We start from the raw sequence: 22,235 nt of genomic DNA on the forward strand, positions 1-22,235 counted from the left end.
TTCGTTACTTTTCACCTTTGCCAAGTACTATAGGTCTGCCTGCCTGGAATGCCTTTCTTCCTTCACTTTTCTGGATAGCTTATGCTCATTCTACAGCTCCAATGTTACCTCCTCTAGGAAGCTGCCCTGAAACCCTCTCCCTTCAAGCTGGGTTGAATGTCCTCCCTTCTGTGCCTCCATATTCCTGCATGATTTCTTATTTGATATTGCACTCTGGAGAAATTATCTTTTTATCTTTCTTACTGGATTTTAAGTGCCATGAAGGCAAAGGCCACATCTAAGACATATATGTGTCCCCAGCATTCACCTAGTTTTCCAGGCCTGTTATTAATATATGATAGATACTAATAAATCTCACCCCCAAGCACGGACTTTGGTGCCGTCTCTTCCCTCCTTACCCAGTTTAGATTTCATGACTTACTATAATTAGGCTCTTGCAAACTACTTATATCATGTCTTTCCTCATCCCCTCTTTCTTCCCCTCCTCACTCCCTCTCTAGCTCTCAAAAAGATCCAGCTGGTTTATATAAATGACCATTAAATTCAAATGGGCCCTCAACACTGCGTGACAATCCTATCACACTTCTATGAAATCTTCACTTTTTCACCCTACAGAACTATTTTAAATCTTCTCATTCACATCAATATTGTGAACCCACCCTACTTCATTGAGCACAAAGTATTAATCGGATAACAACTTCATCTTTCCACCACTAAAACTTCCATCCTCCCCTGCACACACTCCCCACCTGGGCTCAAAGGCCCTGCCTATCCTTGTGTTACAACGGATTAAATCTTTCCTCTAGTGCTTTGGATCCCAACCCCACTATCCTCAAAGGCTTTGTTGAGCCATAAGTGGTGGCTCGCACCTGTAATCCCAGCACTTTTGGAGGCTGAGGTGGGAGGATTGCTTGAGGCCCAGAGTTCAAGACCAGTGTGGGCAACATAACAAGACCCTGTATCTCCAAAAAAATTTAAAAAATTAGCTGAGCATGGTGGCACACGCCTATAGTCCTAGCTAGTAGGGAGGCTGAGGCAAGAGGATTGCTTGAGCCCAGGAGTTCCAGGCTGCAGTGAGCTATCGTGCCACTGCTCTCCAGCCTGGGCAACAGAGCAAGACTCCGTCTTAAAGGAAAAAAAAAAGAGGACTTTGTTTCTGCAGTTACCCTTTCACTTTCTATTATCAGCCTACAGACATCCTCTGGGATCTCCTATCCAAAAAAAATAAAACCAAAAACTTCTCTCATACAATATTCCCCTCCAGTTACTGCCTCATTTCTCTGCTTTACTTCATTGCAAAATTTCTTTTTTTCTTTAACTTTTTGTTAAGACCTAATTTCAAACTCACTGAAAAGATGCAAGAATAATACAAAACAATTTCCCCTATACCCTTTACTCAGTTCCCCAAAATGGTAACATTTTAAGTTTGCCTTAGCCTTTTCTCTCACTCTCTTCATACCATTCTCTTATTATTTTGAGATTTTTTCAAATGGTGGATTTTCTGATCCCCTCATTCCTTCTGTATTTGTTAGATGCCATTCTATTGTAAGGAGGAGCTTTCTCTTTTCCCCCAGTTATCTGTTTGATTAATGTATTCAGTGGTTATAATCCATTATGAACATTATATTTTATTATTCAAGTTGTCTCAGATTTGGCCAGTGGGAGTCTTTTGATGCTGGGTCTTGTGTTCTTTGTCATGCCCCTATTATCCTGCAAACACTCACTTTCTGGTATAGTAAAATGTTCCAGGCTCATCTTACACTTTTCTTCCCCTAGTCCTTGAACAGCCGTGATTTCCTTTAAGTGGAGAATGGTATTTAGAAAATAAGATATGGCCCCTAGGTGTGCTCGCTGCTACCGAGGTGTCATCAATTTCTAGGTCTTCTCAGCAAATGAAACTGATACTAGCTTAAATTTCACCTCTGTAGAGAAACTTTTCCTGACTAATCAAGCTGATATAGCTGCATGGTCATTCTCTGTCCTATTGCCCTATTTTAACTTTCTACATGTCGCTGAGCGCCAGCACTGTTGGCTGGTCTCTTTATTACACATGTATCTTCTTTCCCCACTAGAGGATAAGAGCAAACACCCTGGCTATCTTTTCACTATATCCTCAGCCCTTAAAAAAATGCCTGACGCATAGCAGACATTCCATAAGTTGTTGAACTTGAACAGATAGATGAATGGATAACACCTTTGTCTTAAGGGTAGTTTTCATTTCTGTAACAATTTCATCTTTTATGGTCATGAAAAATAGGAATCTTTGGTATATATTCATGGACTTTCAGCCATGAGATTAGGAGAAAAATTACCTTCCTCATATTCTTGATGAAAACAGTAAAGGTTTGTCATTGCTGTTGTTAAGGAGCTTTATTCTCACAGCCCTTCTTTGTGTTGTGCATTTTGACCATAATATATGATAAATCTATTTTTATGAACCCTAATTTTAACTATTTTTAAGATATTTGTAATCATGTTGCCCCCAACCGTCCTCTTAACCTTCTTCACATGAGATGTAAAAGATGTATACATAGAAGTGAAGTTTCTTGTACTTAGATGTTTTTGAAATGTCTATACTTCCTGACTAGGTGTATCTGCTTTTCCTATATCTGTCTTCTCACTGCCTACTCACTGACTTTTAAAAATATTACCACTTTGATTCTTGTTTTTTTAAAATACATCTAAAATATTATAATGTATGACTTTAAAACATCAGAAAGTTTTGTACAGAATATATTTTAATTATATTCTTACTTATTTAAAACAAAGGAATTTGGGTGGTCATTTTGATAGATTCTTAGTTACTTAGATGGTACTTACAGTCTAGTGAATTTTATTGCATCTCGTCCTATATAATATAGTGTTTTATTTGTGTTTTTTCCTCATTGTGCTTTTTTAAACCTGAATCTGATTTTTTTAAGACAGGGTCTTACTATGTTGCCCAGGCTGGTCTCAAACTCCTGACCGTAAGCAATCTTCCCACCTCAGCCTCCGGAGTAGCTGGGATTACAGGCACATGCCACCATGCCTGGCTTCATTATGCTTTTTCAAAAAATAAACATTTTTATGTTAGAACAGTTTTGATTTATTGGAAAAAAGGGAAGATAGTACAGAGAATTCCCATATTCGCCATATTCAGTTTCCCTTATTATTGATGTCTTAGATTAATATGGTACCTTTGTATAATTAATGAACCAATATTGATGCATTATTATTATTAACTAAAGTCCATAGTTTATTCAGATTTCCTTAGTTTTCATCTAATGTGTTTCTTCTGTTCCAGGATTTCATCCAGGACACCACACTACATTCAATCATCATGTCCCCTTACACTCCTCTTGGCTATAATAGCTTCTCAGATATTCTTTATTTTTGACGACCTTGACAGTTTGGAGAAATTGATCAGATATTTTGTAGACTATGCCTCTGTAGGGATTTATCTAATGTTTTTTACATTAGACTGGGGTTATATAGGTCCTGAAAGGACAGTCACATGGTAAAGTGCCATTTTCCTCACATTTTGTCAAAAGTACATACGATTAACATGACTTATCACTGTTGATGTTGACCTTGATCACGTAGCTGAAATAGTGTTTGTCAAGTTTCGGTACTTTAAAGTTACTTTTTCCCCTCTTCTTTCCATGTAGTAATCTTTGGAAGAAAGTGACTGTTCACAGCCCACACTTATAAAAAATGGGGAATTATACTCTGCCTCCTTGAGCATAGAGTATCTATATAAATTATTTGGAATTCTTCTGCATTGTTTTGTCTATTCTCCCCCTTTTATTTACTAATGTATTTATTTCAGTATGGACTAATGGCTATTCATTCTATACTTTGGGTTTTAATTTAATACTACTTTATTTTGTTGTTCAAGTTGTCCAGCTTTGGCCATTGGGAACTCTTTCGATTGGCTCCTGTGTCACTGTGACACATTCCTATCACTGCAGATTTTTTTTGTTTTCATTTTTGGAACACTTCCTTATTTACTGGCACTACAAGATACTCCTGGCCTATCTTGTATATTTTCTGCCCTATTCTTAGAATCAGTGCTTTAGGTTTTTTTCAACCAAACTGAATTCTGTAATAATATTTGTATTTTGTTTTCAATTCTAGAATAGCATGAGATATTTGAAACATGAGTATATCTTCATCAAAATATTTCAAGAATGATCTGTTTGCTTTGCTCCAGCTATCCTGAATATTTTGTTTTTTGATTGAAGATATAGTTGTTTTTATCTTATTTCAACCGAAATTATCACCAGGTGATTAAAGTAACACTTTGTATTGTTCAGCTGACATTTATCTTTTTGAGGAAATGAACTGGTTCCACACAAGTTAATTTTTCAGATGCTTAAAGCTTACACTTTTTATTTATTCATTCCTTCTTTCCTTCAAAGAACATATTTTAAGCACCTGCCATGTGCTAGGTAGTATGCTGGGTGCACAGACAGAGCGATATGACACAGCTCTGTTTTCTTGATTAGTCCACAGTCTAGCACGGACATAGTTGCCCCTCAACGTGAAAGGTGCTTTGGCAGGGAGACTAAGGGAAATAACAAGTGTTATAACAAAATGTGCGGTGTGTAACTGAAAGATATCGTGCTGAGGTACTGTGAGGAAATCAAAGCAACCGGAGCAAATGATGAGACAGAGGCAATAGAGAGAGGCGAGCAGTCGGTCTAGAAACCATCCTGAAGAGCCTCATATGCCACGTTTGTATGCTAACAGTTAGGGGCATTGTGGAGGGTTTGGACAGCACTTGTCCATGTGTCCAATCACTTGGACAGCACTGTGTACAATGAATTAGGGTAGCCAGGCAATTAGATGAGCAATCCACTTCAGTAATCTAAGCTGGAGGTGAGGACAGTAGTCATAAAGATGCTGCACAGGGATAGTTTGGAAGTGTATAAAGGAAATAGAATCAACAGACCTTATCAACAGATGGATGTGAGGTTAAGAGAGAGTAGGTGGTGATTGAAGTGATGAATCAACCATAGACCTTACATAACGACCCTACAATATAGGCATATACAAAATATAACCTATAATATAATTCAACCCACAAATTCATATGCCTTACTGAACAGAAGTTTGTGTGTCTACTTTCAGAGTATCTTGGAAGCATTATTGAAGGTTAACAGATCAATAATTGATCACTGGCAAAGGCATAGTACATGTGAGGATTAAGTACTGAATAGCTCTGGTGTATTACACTCTTGAGTTCTCAAAAACAGAACAAATAAACTGAAAAGAAACCAACACTAGCTGTCTGGAAATTTTTTAAATAAAACATGTTTTCCTCTGGCTCAGTACTTACAGCTATTGTACGAGAGTCCAACTTTAGCTACCGTGCCAATGCCTCAAAGTTTCTCTTCCATTTCCTGGCAGCGTTTAGCTGGTGGTGTCTGTTATCCCTGGTAGAAATCACAGTGATACAATACATTTACACAGTGCATTAATCTCACCAGTTCCTCCCGTTGTACAAATAGCTCCATAAATATAAGTTTGGCACTTGGAAAAACAAATATTTTGGTCTTATTTGTCATTTTACATAGAAATTTTGTACATTTTAGCTTACTGTGTGTCACTGTAACATTAATTGGTGTTATCTTCTATTATATATTAATAAATTATGCATATGCCTTTAAAAGTTCCTAGTGGAACATAACCTGGGGCATAACCTAGTCTCTGATTGAATGTGGCCAGTGTTCTCAGGAAATATCTCAGCATTTCCATAAAGCCACTGGCAAGTGATAGCAACTCATTTTTGCAGATAAGAAAATTGAAATAGCAAATTAGATGTATCACCTAAAGCCCCCTTGTCCAATAATGTTTTCCCTATATATGTTGTTTCCAAAATAATATGGCTCAAAATAAAACAAGCATATTCACATGTCAGATAACAAGTTTATATAATCTCTTAGTTACAGATGCAGTTCCAGAAGGAGGTGGAAGGCATCCAAAACACAATATTGTAATTTTTATAAAACGAGAGAGAAAGGACTGGGAAACAGTCCAAGAGGCTTCTAGGCTACAACAGCCTCCCCTAATTGGAGTGAATTCATAAGACAGTAATCATTAGGTTTATTAATATCCACTGAAATACAAAACAAAATAAGAAGCACAATTCATATGTTGGCTTCATAAGTAGCAGAAAAACACAGTATTTGCCTGCATTTGTTTTCTTACAGCCTCATACCAGTAATAATCAGAAGAAACTCCTGGATAGGCTGTACAAGTGGTTTTCTAGCTTCTTTTAATAAGGAACTAATGAGTTGATATCTATGATGTATTAAATTCCTTAAGTAATTTATGCATATCAGAAATTTAAGTATAAATCATTTTTTAACATTAAGACAAACCTGTGTTCAATACAAGTTCCTGACCAGCTGTCTTAGTACCTTCAGGCTGCTTTGGCAAAGCAACATAGACTGAGTAGCTTATAAACAACATAAATTTATTTCTCATGGTTCTATAGGCTGGGACGTCTGCGATCAAGGCACAAGCAAATGAAGTGTCTAATGAGGGCCCGTTTCCTGGTTCACAGATGGCACCATCTCACTGTGTGTCCTCACGTGATAGATGCAGGAAGGCAGCTCTCTGAGGCCTCTTTTATTAGGGCATGAATCCCAATCATGAGGGCTCTGCCCTCATGGCCTAATCACCTCCCATCCCTACCTCCTAATGCCATCACATTGGTGGTTAGGTTTCAACATATGAATTTGGAGGGGACACAGCATTCAGACTATAACACCAACATTCTTAAAACCACTGTTGTAGGCTAGTCAGGCATTATTGGTTGTGGAATCCACTTTGCTTTTTATATACCAGAAAGCCAGGCTCTTAAACATTTTTGGTAAGTCCTGAAGATAACACCAATGGTGCTTCATATTTTCAAGTAGCGTCTAGGAAATGCTTTGCAGAACTCAAATTGAAAACTAATATATAACTCTTTATATTGTGGTTGTAGTTCCATTGAAATCTAACCATCATCAAAAATGTCTTCCATACCTAACTCATAACTTTACCAAATGACATCATATCAAATTTGTCAAAATCAGTCTTTAATACCTAATTTAGAATGCTAGATCTAAATGGAGGAGGAAAGGAAGGAACATGGAGGAAATTATAGAGCTGTGTTGTCCAGTATGGCTAGCCACTAACTGCATGTGGCTATTCAAATTGAAATTTAAGTAAAATTAAATAAAATTTAAAATTTAGTTCTTCACTTGTAGTAGCCACACTTAAAGTACTCAGTAGGCACATGTAGGTAGTGGCTACCATATTGACAATGTAGATGCAGAACAACACGAAGTTTTAACAACACAATCTAGAAAGTACTGATACAAAAAGTACTTTAGTTGATAGCAGCTTATATATTTATATAAAAATGCCTATATGATGGCTTCTCAAGAGGAGAGATTGTTAATAAATAAAACCTGTAATTTTATTTCTATGTCAAAAAAGTAACTTTTAAATTTATAAATCCCACCTTCTTCCCTAAAACTCCTACCCTAAAAGATTTACAAATATAGAACTTCTAAAGGCTACATATACAGAATTCTAAGTAGAGCCAGTTCAGGATTCCCAGATTTTGGAAAAATGATTTCTGAAAGCACTACATAAGAGAAAATTTTCAAGTATGACAACAAATTTTTCTAACTCATTTTGTACTACTCTTCCCTTCTACGTATTTTGCTGATTACTCTCTTCTTCACAATATGTTGTCATATATATTTTCTTTTTTTACTTCTGTCTAAGGACATGAATCTGCTGACTTATGACTGTAGCTCCTTGTTAGACAAAAGCCAATGTATAGTCATTTTTGTGTGTCATCATCTTGAGGGGCAGGATGTTTGCATAGTCTAAATTGTCTTCCCATATATTGCTTCTTTAGTTAAAGGGATAAAACAGTAACTATAAAATGGAAACACAGTGTGAGGGGTGTTGGACGTGGTGGGCCTCTGGATACCATGAGAAGCATTCAACATCACTTATATTCATACCTAAGTGGGATACATAACCTGAATTTAATCATGAGGAAAACATCAGCCAAAAACAAAATGAAGAATATTTTATTTTAAAAGTAGCCTAATTCTTAAAAATGTCAATGTCATGAAAGATGGAGAGAGGAAGGCTACGGGAATGATGAAGAACTATTCTAGATTAAAGGAAACTAAAGAGATATCACAACTAAATGCAATATGTGATCCAGGTCTGTATCCTGGACTAGAAGTGGGAAAAAAAAAAAAATGCTAAAGAGGACGTAATTGGGACAAGTCCCAAAATTGGAATATGAATGGTTACATTAAGTATAATGGGGTTATGTTAGAGAATATTTTGTTCTTGGGAAATACACAATGATGTATTAAATTGTAAAGGGGTACTATGTCTCCAACTTAGTCTCAAATGGTTTAAGAAAATAATCCTATGTGTGAAGAGAGAATATGATAACAAATGTAGCAAAACATTAACAGTGAATTTTGGTAGACTACACAAGAGTTCTCTATTAAGTCTTGCAACTTTTCTGTAAATTTGAAATTATTTCAAAATAAAAATAAAACTCAATTCAATATTTTCTAGCCCTTTCTAAGGCACAAAATGATGTGGTGACAATGAAGATCCAATCAGAGAGACTTTCTAAAGAATATGATCGACTCCTGAGAGAACATTCTGAGCTTCAGGTGGGTGACATGTACTTTAAGGGCCTACATTTTTTGAAGTAGCAATTACCTAAGTAAACTATTTGGGCTAGTTGCCCTTCCCTAATCAAGAGGATGTGCTTTAATCCTGGCTTCATTGAATGACTAAAGAAGCCATATTTTTACCTAGAGGGTAAAGATTAGGACACTGCAGGAAAATACAAGGTAATCATAATATAAGGAATTGCTGACATGCTAACTTACAGCATTCCAGATTTGGTGAAGGCTTAAGCCAAAGCATTGAGCCACAAAACCGGCAGCATTGAAAAAGATAAGTGGTTCTAGAAAATTTGAGTTTTGCTATTTGGAATGTTTGCTATATTTGTGCCAAAATGAGGCCAAAAATTCAAGTGCCACATCCCATTACTCCTTCTGTCCCAATATTTTAGACATCTTAGGGCAAAGACTATAGTATTCAAATATGTGATTTACCTCCAGAAGTTGATTAGCAAGATGGAAATGGGAAAAAAAAATGTATTGTTAAAGCCACAAAGTCGGATCCGGGCCATAGTTTTTCTTTCTCTTCTTCTCTAGTTCTGCAAGGGTAGGTTCCAAACATTCATCCATGTTGGGCTTGTTTTTCCCCCATCTTTTCTGCTGCCAGCCACTAACCTGAATTGATTTCCCACTTTCCCACTTCACACTTTGATCGGTGTGTGGACGCTTGGGGGAGACAATTCCAGAGGCAGCCCTGGTGTTCCCTCACAGTTCCTCCCAAGACAGGCAAGTTGGGCTTAGTCCTCATAATTTGGCAGCCTTTGTGGCTTTCAGTCAGGGCTTTTTACCAAGTACAGCTCTTTGTCTCACTGTACTCACTTCCCTGCATGTTAGTGATCATTGCATCTCCAGGATCCAGCACTATCCCTGGCACGAGGCAGGCAGGCACTGTACTTATAGACGTTGGAATCAGACATACCTGGAATACCTATACCTGGTCTCATGCTAGCTTTTTGTCTTAAGCAGATTATATCATCCCTCTAGGGCTCACTTGTTTCATCTGTAAAATCTGAATAATAATAATGGCTGGCTCACTGGATTGTTGGGATGACTAAATAAAATGTGTAGAGTGCTTAGTACTAAGCCTGGCTAGTAGTAAACACTCAAGAAGTGACAGCTATTATCCTAATTATTATCATCATCAGTATTACTTCCTCTGTAAAAGCTTTACTGAAAGAATGACTTATTTTGAACCAGCCACTTCGACCCTTGATTTAGAGCCAGTCAGGAAGCAGTCCAAAGCAACATTGTAATCTGATAGTCCCAGTAGGTATGTGTGTTTGAATTAACTAGCCTACTTTGACAATAGCAAGAAAAAGGGCATCCTGGAGAAGCATGGATACCTATGTGCTCCAATCCCTGGACACCGAGGGTTCAGTTCACATGGTCTGGGGTAGGTAGTTAGATTTTCAGCAAGACCACCCCTTCCCCATTTCCAAAATAGAGATCCTGAAATTGCTCACTTCATCGGGGCACAATAAGAATTACTTCATGGCATCTTTCAAGATCTACCATGGGAAGTGAATAAGTCACCTCAGGGGCCTCTTGTCTGCAAACATTTTCCCCCTATTTGTGAGGTCAGAGTGTACTCAACTGGGATAAATATCCACACCAGTGGACCTTGCCATGGTGTCAGAAATGTTTTGAATGGAAAAAGGAAAACCGGAAATGTGCACTCAATTTCTTACAGCCAGTGTCCATTGCTGAATGTCTCCCTTGTGGTAATAGCTAATGGTTCTCTTAATCCTGAAAAATATATGTAACAGTGAGATTCCCTCAACCATTTCCTTCCCCTAAAAAAGCTACCTTCAGCTTAGAGCTTCTGCATTCTTGGCAAAGGATGTAGAAAGCTTTTATGAGCAATTCTTTCCCAAGAAAATAGTTGCTGTACTTGTTTCTTTGGAAAAGAACGTGTTTACTCTCCATGACAACCCCCTAAGTTAAAATGTTTTAATGTCCCTATTTTGTGGATGAGGAAACTGAGATCCAGAGATGATATATAATTTTCTCAAAGTCACTGAACTAGAGAGAACATTCAAAGTCCGGAAATCTTTCTCCAGAAACTCCATCCTAAACCACTATGTTCTTCAGCCTGTGCTGGTCATTGGACTGTGTATTCTTGCATCCATTCTCCTCCCACTGCTGCTCTACTCTGTATCTCAGGGAGGTTCATCTCCCAAGCTACCTTATTCTTGGACTTCTGGGCAGGTTTAGCCAATTGGAGGCCCTAGTAGAAGACTGAAGGCAGGAGGAAGGGGAAAGCCAAGGATTTCTCTTACTCTCTCTGCTTTAAGTGCCTTCTGCTTCATGGCTCCAGTTCCTTCCCTCCATGGTCCCAGTTCCCACCAGGCAGCTCCTACCTATTGGCCCTCGCTCCTGGGAACCATATCCTCCCTCATCCCTCAAACCCAAGGAGTGCTGGTGGCTTTCTGAGGTGCTTTACCCCACCCTGTTTGGTGTGTCTACTCCCTTGTCACCTATAAAACAAACTCCCTGTAATAAATATCTCTATATGAAGGGGGGAAAAAATCTCAGCTCCATAGTTTGCCAGTTCTATAACCCACAGGTGACTCATTTGTCATCCATGCACCTCAGCTATTTCATTACTTAAATGAGGGTTATAAGCATTAAACCAGATCCTGTGTAAGAAAGCACTTCAAATATTTTTAATCAAGAAAAGCTGTATACAGCCACAAAATGCTATTAGTTATGTCTTGATTGGTTACATTTTTTTCCATCTACCTACCTGCCCCCACCATTGTCCAGTATGAGAACCACCTATATAAGGTTCTGACATTAGGTGTCATTAAATAAGAACCCTTTTCTTAAAAGTAACTCTTGAACTTTAATGTTTACCACCTTCTGAACTCTGCTTGAGAAGCAAAAGACCATCCACAGTAAAAAGCTATATCAAATTGTCCTCATGAATTTTACTTCTGCTGTCAAACCAACCCTAGTAATTGCATTATATCCTAAAGTTCTTTGGAAGACATATGAGCTTTCTCAATTTTACATGGTTGACATGCTTTCAGTGAAACAGTCATAAAACAAAGGACTGTTAAAATACTAAGGAAACAAAAGTTAAACAGGGAAAAGCTGGTTTCTTTACTGTAAACAGGTCCTACTTTGCATCTTTTCAGTTGGTTTGGATTTCCCCATCTGATCCCCTCCCTGTTATAGGCACTAAATAAATATTAGAAAACAGTCCCTTCAAAACATGTAGTCTTTGCCTTTCCTTATTTGTCCTGGCTCTCTTCTAAAAAAAGAAAAAACAGAACAAGGGCTTGTTGGAAGCACAAACCCATCAGCACCTGCCAAAGTTTTAGTTTCATTTTGGAAAATCACCCTTTAATTAAAGAACTTATCCATAAGAGCAGCTTCATTAAAGCTTTAATTTTTATCAAAAGATGTCAGATATGTATAATTTTATGGAAGTAGTACGTTATCATTCTGAATACCTCCTCTAATCTTCTTTGGTTGCTTAATGTTATTAAAGTTGCTCTGAAAGGATTAATAATGCTCAGTCTGAAAAAGAGCTTGATGAACTTCCTGTATAAGCAGTAACATTCTTCAACTCCATTTTATGGGATTTTTTTTTTTTTTTTTGCTTAATGTAGACATTTGCTTTCTTAGTGCAAGTGATCTCATAAGGTTAATTTCTATTCCATTTTTCTTAAGTTTTAAATGTCATGTTAAGTCATCTTTGTAACATAATCAGCAGAATATAATTTGAGAAGTCAGATCTATTGGCAAATAAATATCTGTAGGAGAAAGAAAAAATAAAAGCCATCCCAATGGGTTTTTTGCTTCCTTTCATTCTTTCCTTGCCAAAGATCTTAATTGGGTTTGCAATAGGGGAATTTTATAAATTATGTTTTCAAGGTGTAACTTGTGGAACAAAAGCAAAATAAATTAAGGCAGAAAAAAAATGAACTTATCAGTGTTATTTTTCCCCTCTAAATAAAAAGCCCAAATTTTATAGTTTTTTAAATTTGAGACTTTCTCAGTCCTTTTGTTCACATTTGATTATTCTCATAATTATAATGGAATAGAAAATGGTTTTTAAAAGTCCTTGTCGTATCTATGAATCTGGTTCTCACTCTTTGCTATACTATATGTCACATTTTTTCTTACAGGATCGTTTAGAAAAAGGCAATAAGAAAGGCCTGTGAGTGTTATAAAAGAAGATTGTGATACATCGTGTCAAGATGATAAATTTGTTATCATGTTAGTCTCTAGAAAAATTTAAAATTCAGTTCAGAAAAATGCACTATGACTTCAGTAATTTTTTTAATGCCGCACATAGGTTATATCGTAATGGCATTATCAAAATATTTGATGATGCTTCAGACATATTGCAAAGTCTGTTTTGCAGCTCTTAAGAAAAATATAAGCATGTTAAATACCATATTTACATATTGATAACAACATTGGTGTATGGTGGCTATTTACCAATCAAAGGAAAAATTCATTAGCCAGTTACTTCAAAAATTAGATTTTTTAAGTTGCATGAAACCATTCATAGCCTTGAAAGCTTTGATGAGTTTTCAATAGTAATAGTCTATTTAATCAGATGATTATGTGTTTGAAAATATTGTTGAGTATCAGCAAATTTGTTCACAGAGTAAATAAGAATAACTGATCAGAATTAGCCACTGTATTTATAGGGAAGAGTCAGAAAGAACAAACAATGACCTTAGTTTTTCTTAAGCCTGATGATATTATGGTTTACTCTAACAAGACAGCTATATTGATAATTATATTTTTGTTACTATGCTTCTGCACCTGTTGCACTGGTTCTTGGTGACATTGTGTTAATAACACATAATTAGTAAGCATTCTATCTTTTCAGGTTTATCTAGTAATAGAGTTTACATCTATTTGCATAACTGCCATAGCACTGAACTGAATTTATTTTACAACAATGTAGAATGCTTAACTTGAAAAGTTAATGTATAACATATCCAAAAAGCAGTGTTTCCTATGGTTGTGGGAGTAACTAATTACAGGAAATTACCTCAAATATACACTCATGTGACACAGTTTTCCTGAGATGTTTCTATATTCTGAAAGCTAAATATTAAATATTGTTTTTCCATTCAAATATTCTTTAGAATTTCCTTTAGAAGGTGGTGCTGATTATAATATTGGTAAGATTTAGGTTGTTTCAGTGTTTAGACTTGAAAATTATCTTCCTTGTCTCATAAAGGCCTAAGTATAAAAGAAAATGGAAAATAAATTCCTGGAGTTTTTACTTCCCTGGTTTTTGTTTCATCCTCTGTTGTTTATTATAATTTTAGCACCAACTTCATGCATATTTAATTTTTTCATCGTAAAGTAGATGAAATGAGCAAGTACATAAAAATTTTATTTGAGATAAAAGTCAGGAGTTACTGCTAGAAAACAGACACGTAGGAGACATTTAACAGGAGTAAGAAATGGGAGTTAGACCATATGGGCTGACAACACCAGAAATAACAAGAAAAGGGAGTGCTGAAATAGAAGTGAACAAATGATAGCTCAAAGCATAGACTTAGAAATATCAAAGTGAGAGCTACATAGATAAATATATAGATATTGAAAATTTGGGATCCTGGCCTACTTTACAGGAATCAAGTCTAATGTCAGAATAACATACAGGAAAGTAGAAAATGCACAGCTTTAAAACTGGCAAACTAGGCCGACTTTGGTGGCTCTCATCTGTAATCCTAGCACTCTGGGAGGCCAAGATGGGGGAATCGCTTGAGGTCAGGAGTTCCAGACCAGTCTGAGCAAGAGCGAGACCCTGTCTCTACCAAAAATAGAAAAAATTAACTGGGTGTGGTGGTGTGCACCTGTAGTCCCAGCTACGTAGCGGGGTGCTGAGGCAGGAGGATCGCTTGAGCCCAGGAGTTTGAGATTGCAACGAGTTACGACGATGCAACTGCACTCTACCCGGGTCTACAGAGCAAGACTTCTCTCAAAAAAAAAAAAAAAAAAAAAATTTGCAAACTAAAATCTAGTCCCATATAAACCAGCTCAAGTCTGAAAAAAGATTAAAAAAAGGAAAAAAAAAATAAAATCTAATCCCAGCTTCAACACTTATTTAGTATGCTAGTCCTCTATTACCTCATCTCCAAAATGGAATAATAAAATTTAGATCAGGATTGCTGTATAAACTAAGATAACACAGTGATTTTCAAAGTTGTTCAGACTATATAGAAAGAAGAAAGTCTGGGTACAATTTGAAGAGCATGAGGATTTGAAAGATTTCCAAAAGAGCAGTTTAAAGTTTACATTTAAAGGCTCTTAGACTTTAACCCTCTCGATTTTACAGATCTGTAACCTAAGGCCTCACAAGTTGGAGCAGTTTTTCCAAGATAACATGGATAGTTAGATTCAGAGTGAGCATTGGAGTCTAGAATTCAGGTATCCTGGTTCCCCCAGTCTTCATACAGAGACCAGCTATAATTTGCTAAACAGAAGATAATTGCCATGTATTTGCCAGGGTTTGAGCCAGGGAGTTTGGCTCCAGAGTCTGTCCTTTACCAGCTACCTTTCTCTCAAGCTATGTTTGTTGGTTCTTCCTATTGTTCTCCTTACCAGTAATGTTGTTTAGCAAAGCATATAAGTAAATATGTATCCCATGGATCTAGTTATATTGTATATTAAATGATTTTTCTTCCCATTGGCAGTAATGACTTCATTATGTCTTAGGCTATGTTATGGATTCAAACACAAGAATTTTATTCTTACCTTTTTCCATTGGAATTACCCAGAGTTTTATCAGACTTTCTCCCTTACTTGTAAATCTGCCTTGAAGTTCTAGTGTCTAGGAAGTAGCTCTTAAGAAGTTCCAGCTACACTCTAGAATTTGGCATGAGTCATCTTTGTTGCTTGTTCAGCTTTGTCTGGCACCCCAGTACTGATAACTAGATTCCTGCCTTGTTCCTTAGGGCTTAAGTTCCTCTCTTGGCTATTTATCCCAGTATTCTGGGATCTAGGATTTCCTTTCAGTGATATAGTCCTGCCCCGGAACTCCAAGCTAGAGCCTGAAGTTTACTTTCTGAGATACTGTCCTGTTGCCCCCAGCCTGCCTGGATCTCTAAATCTTACCCATTCTTGGAGTTCTTGGTGCTGGTCTTTCTTTTCCTGCGATGTCACTTCTGGTTCCTCATTGGGCCTCCCAACCACAGCTGCTGGGAGGCCCCTGCACCTGTTGTCCTTCTCACTACCCCTCCCATCTGTGGACCACCACAGCTGAACGGCCCATGCTCAGCTCACTGACATGTGACAGACACACTGTGCCCATTATACACTGTGTGAATATAGCAGTGCTTTTAAGCATTGGCTTTTACTTTAATGTATAGAAGGATTTGTTTAGAGTCCACGTAGCCTAGCTTCCTTAGCCTACTTTTCCTAGAAATCTAGAAAATACACTTTTGAAAGTTCTATTTTATTTTTCCTTTTTCTAACATTTAATTTACTAAATGGAATTATTTAAATTACTTTCACAGTGTTGCTTCCCACCTTGATATCTAAACTTGTGACTTTATCAGCCCCTCCTTCTATAACCAGAAGTGATTTCAGACACTTCAGGAACTGTGGTAGGCTGAATTATGGCCTCCCAAAAGATATCCCTGGAACCTGGGAATATTGCCTTCTATGGTAAAGGATGTGATTAAGTTAAGGATCTTGAGATGGAGAGATTATCCTGGGTAATCTGGATGGGCCCTAAATGCAGTCACAAGTGTTCTTATAGAGAGAGGCTGAGGAAGATACTACCACATAGCAGAGGAGAAGGCACTGTGACCACAGAGGCAGAGATTGGGATGATGAAGCCATAGCAAAGGAATGCTGGCAGCCACCAGAAGCCGGAAGAGGCAAGGAACAGATTCTTCCCTAGAGCCTCTGGCAGGAGCATGGCCCTGCAGACACTCTGAAACTGATATTGGACTTCTGGCCTCCAGAACCATAAGAAGAAATTTACAGGCTGGGCATGGTGGTTCAAGCCTGTAATCCCAGCAGTTAGGGAGGCTGAGGCAGGAGGATTGCCTGAGGCCAGGAGTTCCAGACCAGCCTGGGCAACATAGCAAGACCCCTTCTCTACAAAAAAAAAAAAAAGGGGGGTTTTTTAAAATTAGCCAGGCATGATGGTTTGCCCAACTACTCAGAATGATAACATTCTCTTAACCCCCTCTCATATATATACACTTGATTTTTTTAAAAATGCATAGGTCATATTCCTGCTCAGAGTCTCCCAATTATTTCCCATTGCACTTGAGATCAAAGCCCCAAGACCTCACGAGGTTCCCACCTACTTCCCAGCCTCATCTCTGACCACCTGCCTGCCATCCACACCTGCATTCTTCCTTTTTCCCCTAGGATATAGATCACGATACACCTACATTCTGATTCTTCTTAGAACAAGGCAAGATCTTTCCCCATCAGGATTTTTGCATACATAGTAAATGCTGCACCCCAGGCCTCTCTGTCTTCTTACCCTATTTTATTTTCATCATAGCATTTATCACTGTCTGAAATCATCTTGTTTATGGTTGGTTTTGGCTCCTTCCTTCCCAGTGATTAACACAGTCCCTGCACACAGTAGATCAGTGGTTCATTAACAGGGAGTGGAGAGCACTGCTCAAGGAACATTGAGCAGTGTCTAGAGACATTTTGGTTGTCACAAGTACTGGCATGCTACTAGTGGATAGAGGCCAGGGATGCTGCTAAACCCATTCTGCAATGCACAGGATAGCCACCCACAACAAACGATTATCTGACCCAAAACGTCAGTGTTGCCAAGGTTGAGACATCCCGCAATAGATGCTTGTGGCAACAGTACTAGTTGCCCCTCAATATCTATGCTTTCATTCATCTGTGGCAATAGATGTCCCAAATTTTTTATACAGAGCTGCCAAGCATAAAGACATTTCTCAGCTCCTTGCACATAGGTGGAAATAGGTAGGAATGTCACGTGGTGGCAATTTCTCTTTTTCTTCCTCTGTCCTGCTGCTTGAAGCGTAGACACTGCCATCTTAGATCATGAGCAAAGTGGAGCAACGAGGAGGCTGTGTCACTGGCACCATAGAGCACCACACCTGTCCTGAATTGCTGCTCAGTAAGCTGTTGAATAAGTAAATGACACCAGGTATCTTCAATGCATTATCTCTCTTAGCATCCTACAGAGGAATAAAAAGCCATAAATATGTTTGTTCTATATGGCACAAAACCATCAGTCTTGTATCTTGCCTGTTATGTTGGAATCTTGATTAAAAATTATATCTCTACTATCTCTGCATGTTCAACTTTTTACATTTGACTTAACCATTATTACTTAAGCAGCATCATGCAATGTGCTTCCACAATATCTATGCAGATCACACATGAGCATTTACAAGTCTCTTCTCCTTCCTTGTCTTTAGTGTGATGTATACTATAAGAGCAAACACAAGAACATTCAGTTACATTATGTATAAAAAGATAGCATATGTTCTTGGTGATCAGCCCTTTTCTCAAATTTGAGCAAAGAATGTGTTTGAGGTGTTGGTTTTGCCCCTTGAACCAGGTGGTCTTCCTGGTTAGCCAGGCTTCTCCAGAAAGTCTATTGCTTCTGCAGAAACTTTTGTTCTCCCTGAAGTACCACCCATGGTAAAGAATGTGTGTCTCTCCAAAGGGCTGCCAATTTCCTTTAGCATATGAGACTCCTGGAGCGCCACTTGTCAACCAAGGGCTTCCTGGAATAACCCTCCAAGGAGGTTTACTTTCTGAAAGTTTTTTTTTTTTTTTTTTTGGAGACAGAGTCTCACACTGTTGCCCAGACTAGAGTGCTGTGGCGTCGGCCTAGCTCACTCACAGCAACCTCAAACTCCTGGGCTCAAGCAATCCTCCTGCCTCAGCCTCCCAAGTAGCTGGGACTACTGGCATGCACCACCATGCCCAGCTAATTTTTTCTATATATTTTTAGTTGTCCAGCTAATTTCTTTTTTTTTTTTTTTTTTTTGAGACAGAGTCTCACTTTGTTGCCCGGGCTAGAGTGAGTGCCGTGGCGTCAGCCTAGCTCACAGCAACCTCAAACTCCTGGGCTTAAGCGATCCTACCACCTCAGCCTCCCAAGTAGCTGGGACTACAGGCATGCGCCACCATGCCCGGCTAATTTTTTTCTATATGTATTTTAGTTGGCCAGATAATTTCTTTCTATTTTTTTAGTAGAGACGGGGTCTCGCTCTTGCTCAAGCTGGTCTCGAACTCCGGACCTTGAGCGATCCACCTGCCTCGGCCTCCCAGAGTGCTAGGATTACAGGCGTGAGCCACCATGCCCGGCCTCTGAAAAGTTTTTAACTTTGTTGATTTTTTTTTCTCTTGAAACAAAACTGATACATATTGTAGAAAATGTAGAAGTTAAAGAAAAAAACAGCTTGGTTAATTTTCTTACGTATACACACACAATATTTACAAAATGAGAAATTATATTCATTTTTTACACATACTGTTTTGTGACTTGCTTTCTTTCCCACACATCAATAAATATTCTTCTACAACAGGATTCTACAAACTACCTCTAATAGGTCGTATAAACATTATCTGAGGGGTCAGGGTTTTTTTAAAGTACATGTACCCATATGCCCTGTCCACTACCACCGCCACTGAGAATTGCTGATCCAAGCAACCAGTGTTAATGATGAGGTCGTGTCATGGTAACCAACCAGGATGTGCGAGCAGCAAAGGCAGATGAGACCCTTTGCCCTGATACAGTATGTTTAACTTATCCCTTGTTAACATTTAATGAGAGTCTGTTGGCTGAAGATGCTGTAGAAGCAGTATAGTGGTTACATGCAAAGACTACCTGCATTCCAATCCCATCTCCCTTAGGTATGACCCATTCTGAATCGCAGTTTGTTCATCTCTGAAGTGATTAAGACTCCACCTCAAGGACTTGCTGACTGGATTAGATGAGTTAATACACATAAAGAACTTTTAACCATTTCTGGTGGTAAGCTGCTCTGAATATTATGAAAAAACTTGTGCCCAGTGGTAAATTGCCTCCATTAAAGAAAAAAAAAGATAATCTGAAAAAATTTTAAAGTAAGTCTTAGAAGTGCAAAGAATACCAGACAACAATATGAATATACTTAATACCACTGAAATGTACACTTAAAAATAGTTAAGATGGTAAAATGTTATGTGTATTTTACCACAGTAAAAAACAACTGTGTTCCAGCCTGAGCAAGAGTGAGACCCCGTCTCTACTAAAAATAGAAAGAAATTATATGGACAACTAAAAAATATATATAAAAAAAAAAAAAATTAGCCGGGCATGGTGGCGCATGCCTGTAGTCCCAGCTACTCGGGAGGCTGAGGCAGTAGGATCGCTTAAGCCCAGGAGTTTGAGGTTGCTGTGAGCTAGGCTGACGCCACGGCACTCACTCTAGCCCGGGCAACAGAGTGAGACTCTGTCTCAAAAAAAAAAAACAACTGTGGAAAAAATGTGGACCCCTAGTTCTATGGATTGAAGATGTGCTGTGGTGGGACTGTTAGGCAGTTTAGGATGACTTCTCCTAGCAACCATGGGCAGCCGGTGCCCTGCTGCCCCTCCTCTTCCTCCTCAGACAAGGCACGGCCCAACTCGTGCAGGCATGCAATAGATGTCTGTTTATTTGCATTGAATTCAGTTCAATTCTAGGGTGTCAGATTCTTTTAGATGAATCTTCCCATTCCCTGTCTTTAGAGTGTGCCCTGTTGTCTTAAGATTACGACAAGATCAGATACAATTTTGATCAACCTTCTTAAAATATTAAGTCCTGGCCGAGTGCAGTGGCTCATGCCTGTAATCCCAACACTCTGGGAGGCCGAGGCAGGAGGATCACTTGAGGCCAGGAGTTTGAGACCAGCCTGAACATGAGTCAAACCCTGTCTCTACCAAAAATAGAAAAATTACATGGGCATAGTGGCGTGTGTCTATAGTCTCGGCTACTTGGAAGGCTGAGGCAGGAGGATCACTTGAGCCCGGGAGTTTGAGGTTGCTGTGAGCTATGATGATGCCACAGCACTCTACCTGGGTCAACAGAGTGAGACTCTGTCTGGAAAAAAAAAAAAAAGTTTGTACTCCAGGCACTGACATATTCCCCTTCAAATACTATTAGCAGATTTGATATTGTGAAAGGGCCTAGGTCTGGGGTGTTTCATTAGCCACTCAAACCTTAACTGTATCTATTTTTCTTCTTTCTCAATGATTAAAATAATAATATATATGCATATATATATATATATGATGTTTTAAGTCTCTTTAAAAAAAAAGGCAAGGGCAGGAGTGGATCTAGGTTTCTTGGGGCCTAGAGGAGGTATAATTTGGGAAGGTCTCTATAAGGAAAACAATACCAATTACCCAAATAATATTAGGTATGAATGTGAGGATTTATTCAGAATAAGAACACATATCCCAAGAAATCACTGGAACTTTGGAGATTCAGATCCCTTTCTTCTAAGATCTCTTGGAGCAATTTGTCAGGAATGCTTCCTGTTTGCAATCTGTCTTCTCCTTTGTACCTAGAACACTCAACTACTCCAGTGTTCAAAAGGACCTGTGTATCAACAGCCCTGTAGTTTAAACTTCATTACCTCTATATAAATCTTTCTCCAGATAAGGAATGGGAAGGCAACATTAATGTAATCAACTTGCTAAAAATCTCAAATTTTGTTATTTTATTTCATATTTTTGCCTTGCTCTATTCTCCTTGGCAACAAAATTTTAAAGTAATATGAACTACCCTTTTTTAAATTTATACTGAGTTTACTTGTTTCCTATTAGTGCTGTTGCATAGTACCACAAACTTCGTGGCTCAAAGCAACACAAATTTATTATCTTATAGTTTTAGAAGTCAGAAGTTCAAAATCAGTCTTATTGGGCTAAAGTCAAAGTGTCAGCAGAGCTGATTCCTTCAGGAACATTTTCTGGCTTCTAGCGGCTACCTGCATTCCGTGGCTCATGGTCCCCTTCCATCTTCAAAGCCAGCAAGGGATGGCCAAGTCTTTCTAACATCCTATCACTCTGACACTGACCCTTCTGTCTCCCTTTTCCACATTTAAGGAACCATCTGGTTGCATTAGGCCCATACAGATAATCCAGAATAATCTAGCTACCTTTGAGTCAGCTGATTAGCTACATTAATTCCATCTGCTACCTTAATTCCCCTTTGCCACGTAACTTAACATACTCACAGGTTCTGAGGATTAGAACGTGGACATCTTTGGGAGACCATTCTGTCTACCACAGGGGTAAGTTATTTGAATGCTAAATACTTTTGAAAGTGCTTTTTGCAATCAGATTCCCATGACTTTTTCTTGATTCTTGATTTGGAGAATTTTTATTTTTAGCAGGACGATCTGTGAGGGAAGCAGAGGCACAGTTCTACATTTCAGAATTGAAAGGGAGCAAGTACTCCCAGCTCACATGCCCAGAGGCTGCTGCCTTTGGTTTTTCCAGATGAAGACAGCTGCAGAAAATTTCCAAACACTAGAAAATACAGCCTAAAGAAAGCAGAATTGCAAAAA

At 38.3% G+C, this 22,235-nt stretch overlaps 1 protein-coding gene across 1 annotated transcript in view; it reads left to right on the plus strand.

Moving 5' to 3' along the window:
* Window positions 1-13,408, plus strand: part of LOC138376852 (tRNA-dihydrouridine(20a/20b) synthase [NAD(P)+]-like) — a 53,815-nt gene extending 40,407 nt beyond the window's left edge. Inside the window, exons 13-14 of the mRNA XM_069461416.1 lie at window positions 8,587-8,687; window positions 12,839-13,408. Of these exons, the coding sequence (XP_069317517.1) occupies window positions 8,587-8,687; window positions 12,839-12,874 (137 nt within the window). The 3' untranslated portion in view covers window positions 12,875-13,408. The remainder of the gene's footprint in view (window positions 1-8,586; window positions 8,688-12,838) is intronic.
* The last annotated feature ends 8,827 nt before the right edge of the window (window positions 13,409-22,235 follow it).

Source organism: Eulemur rufifrons, chromosome 29 (genome assembly GCF_041146395.1).
Source record: "Eulemur rufifrons isolate Redbay chromosome 29, OSU_ERuf_1, whole genome shotgun sequence".
Lineage (NCBI taxonomy): Eukaryota > Metazoa > Chordata > Mammalia > Primates > Lemuridae > Eulemur > Eulemur rufifrons.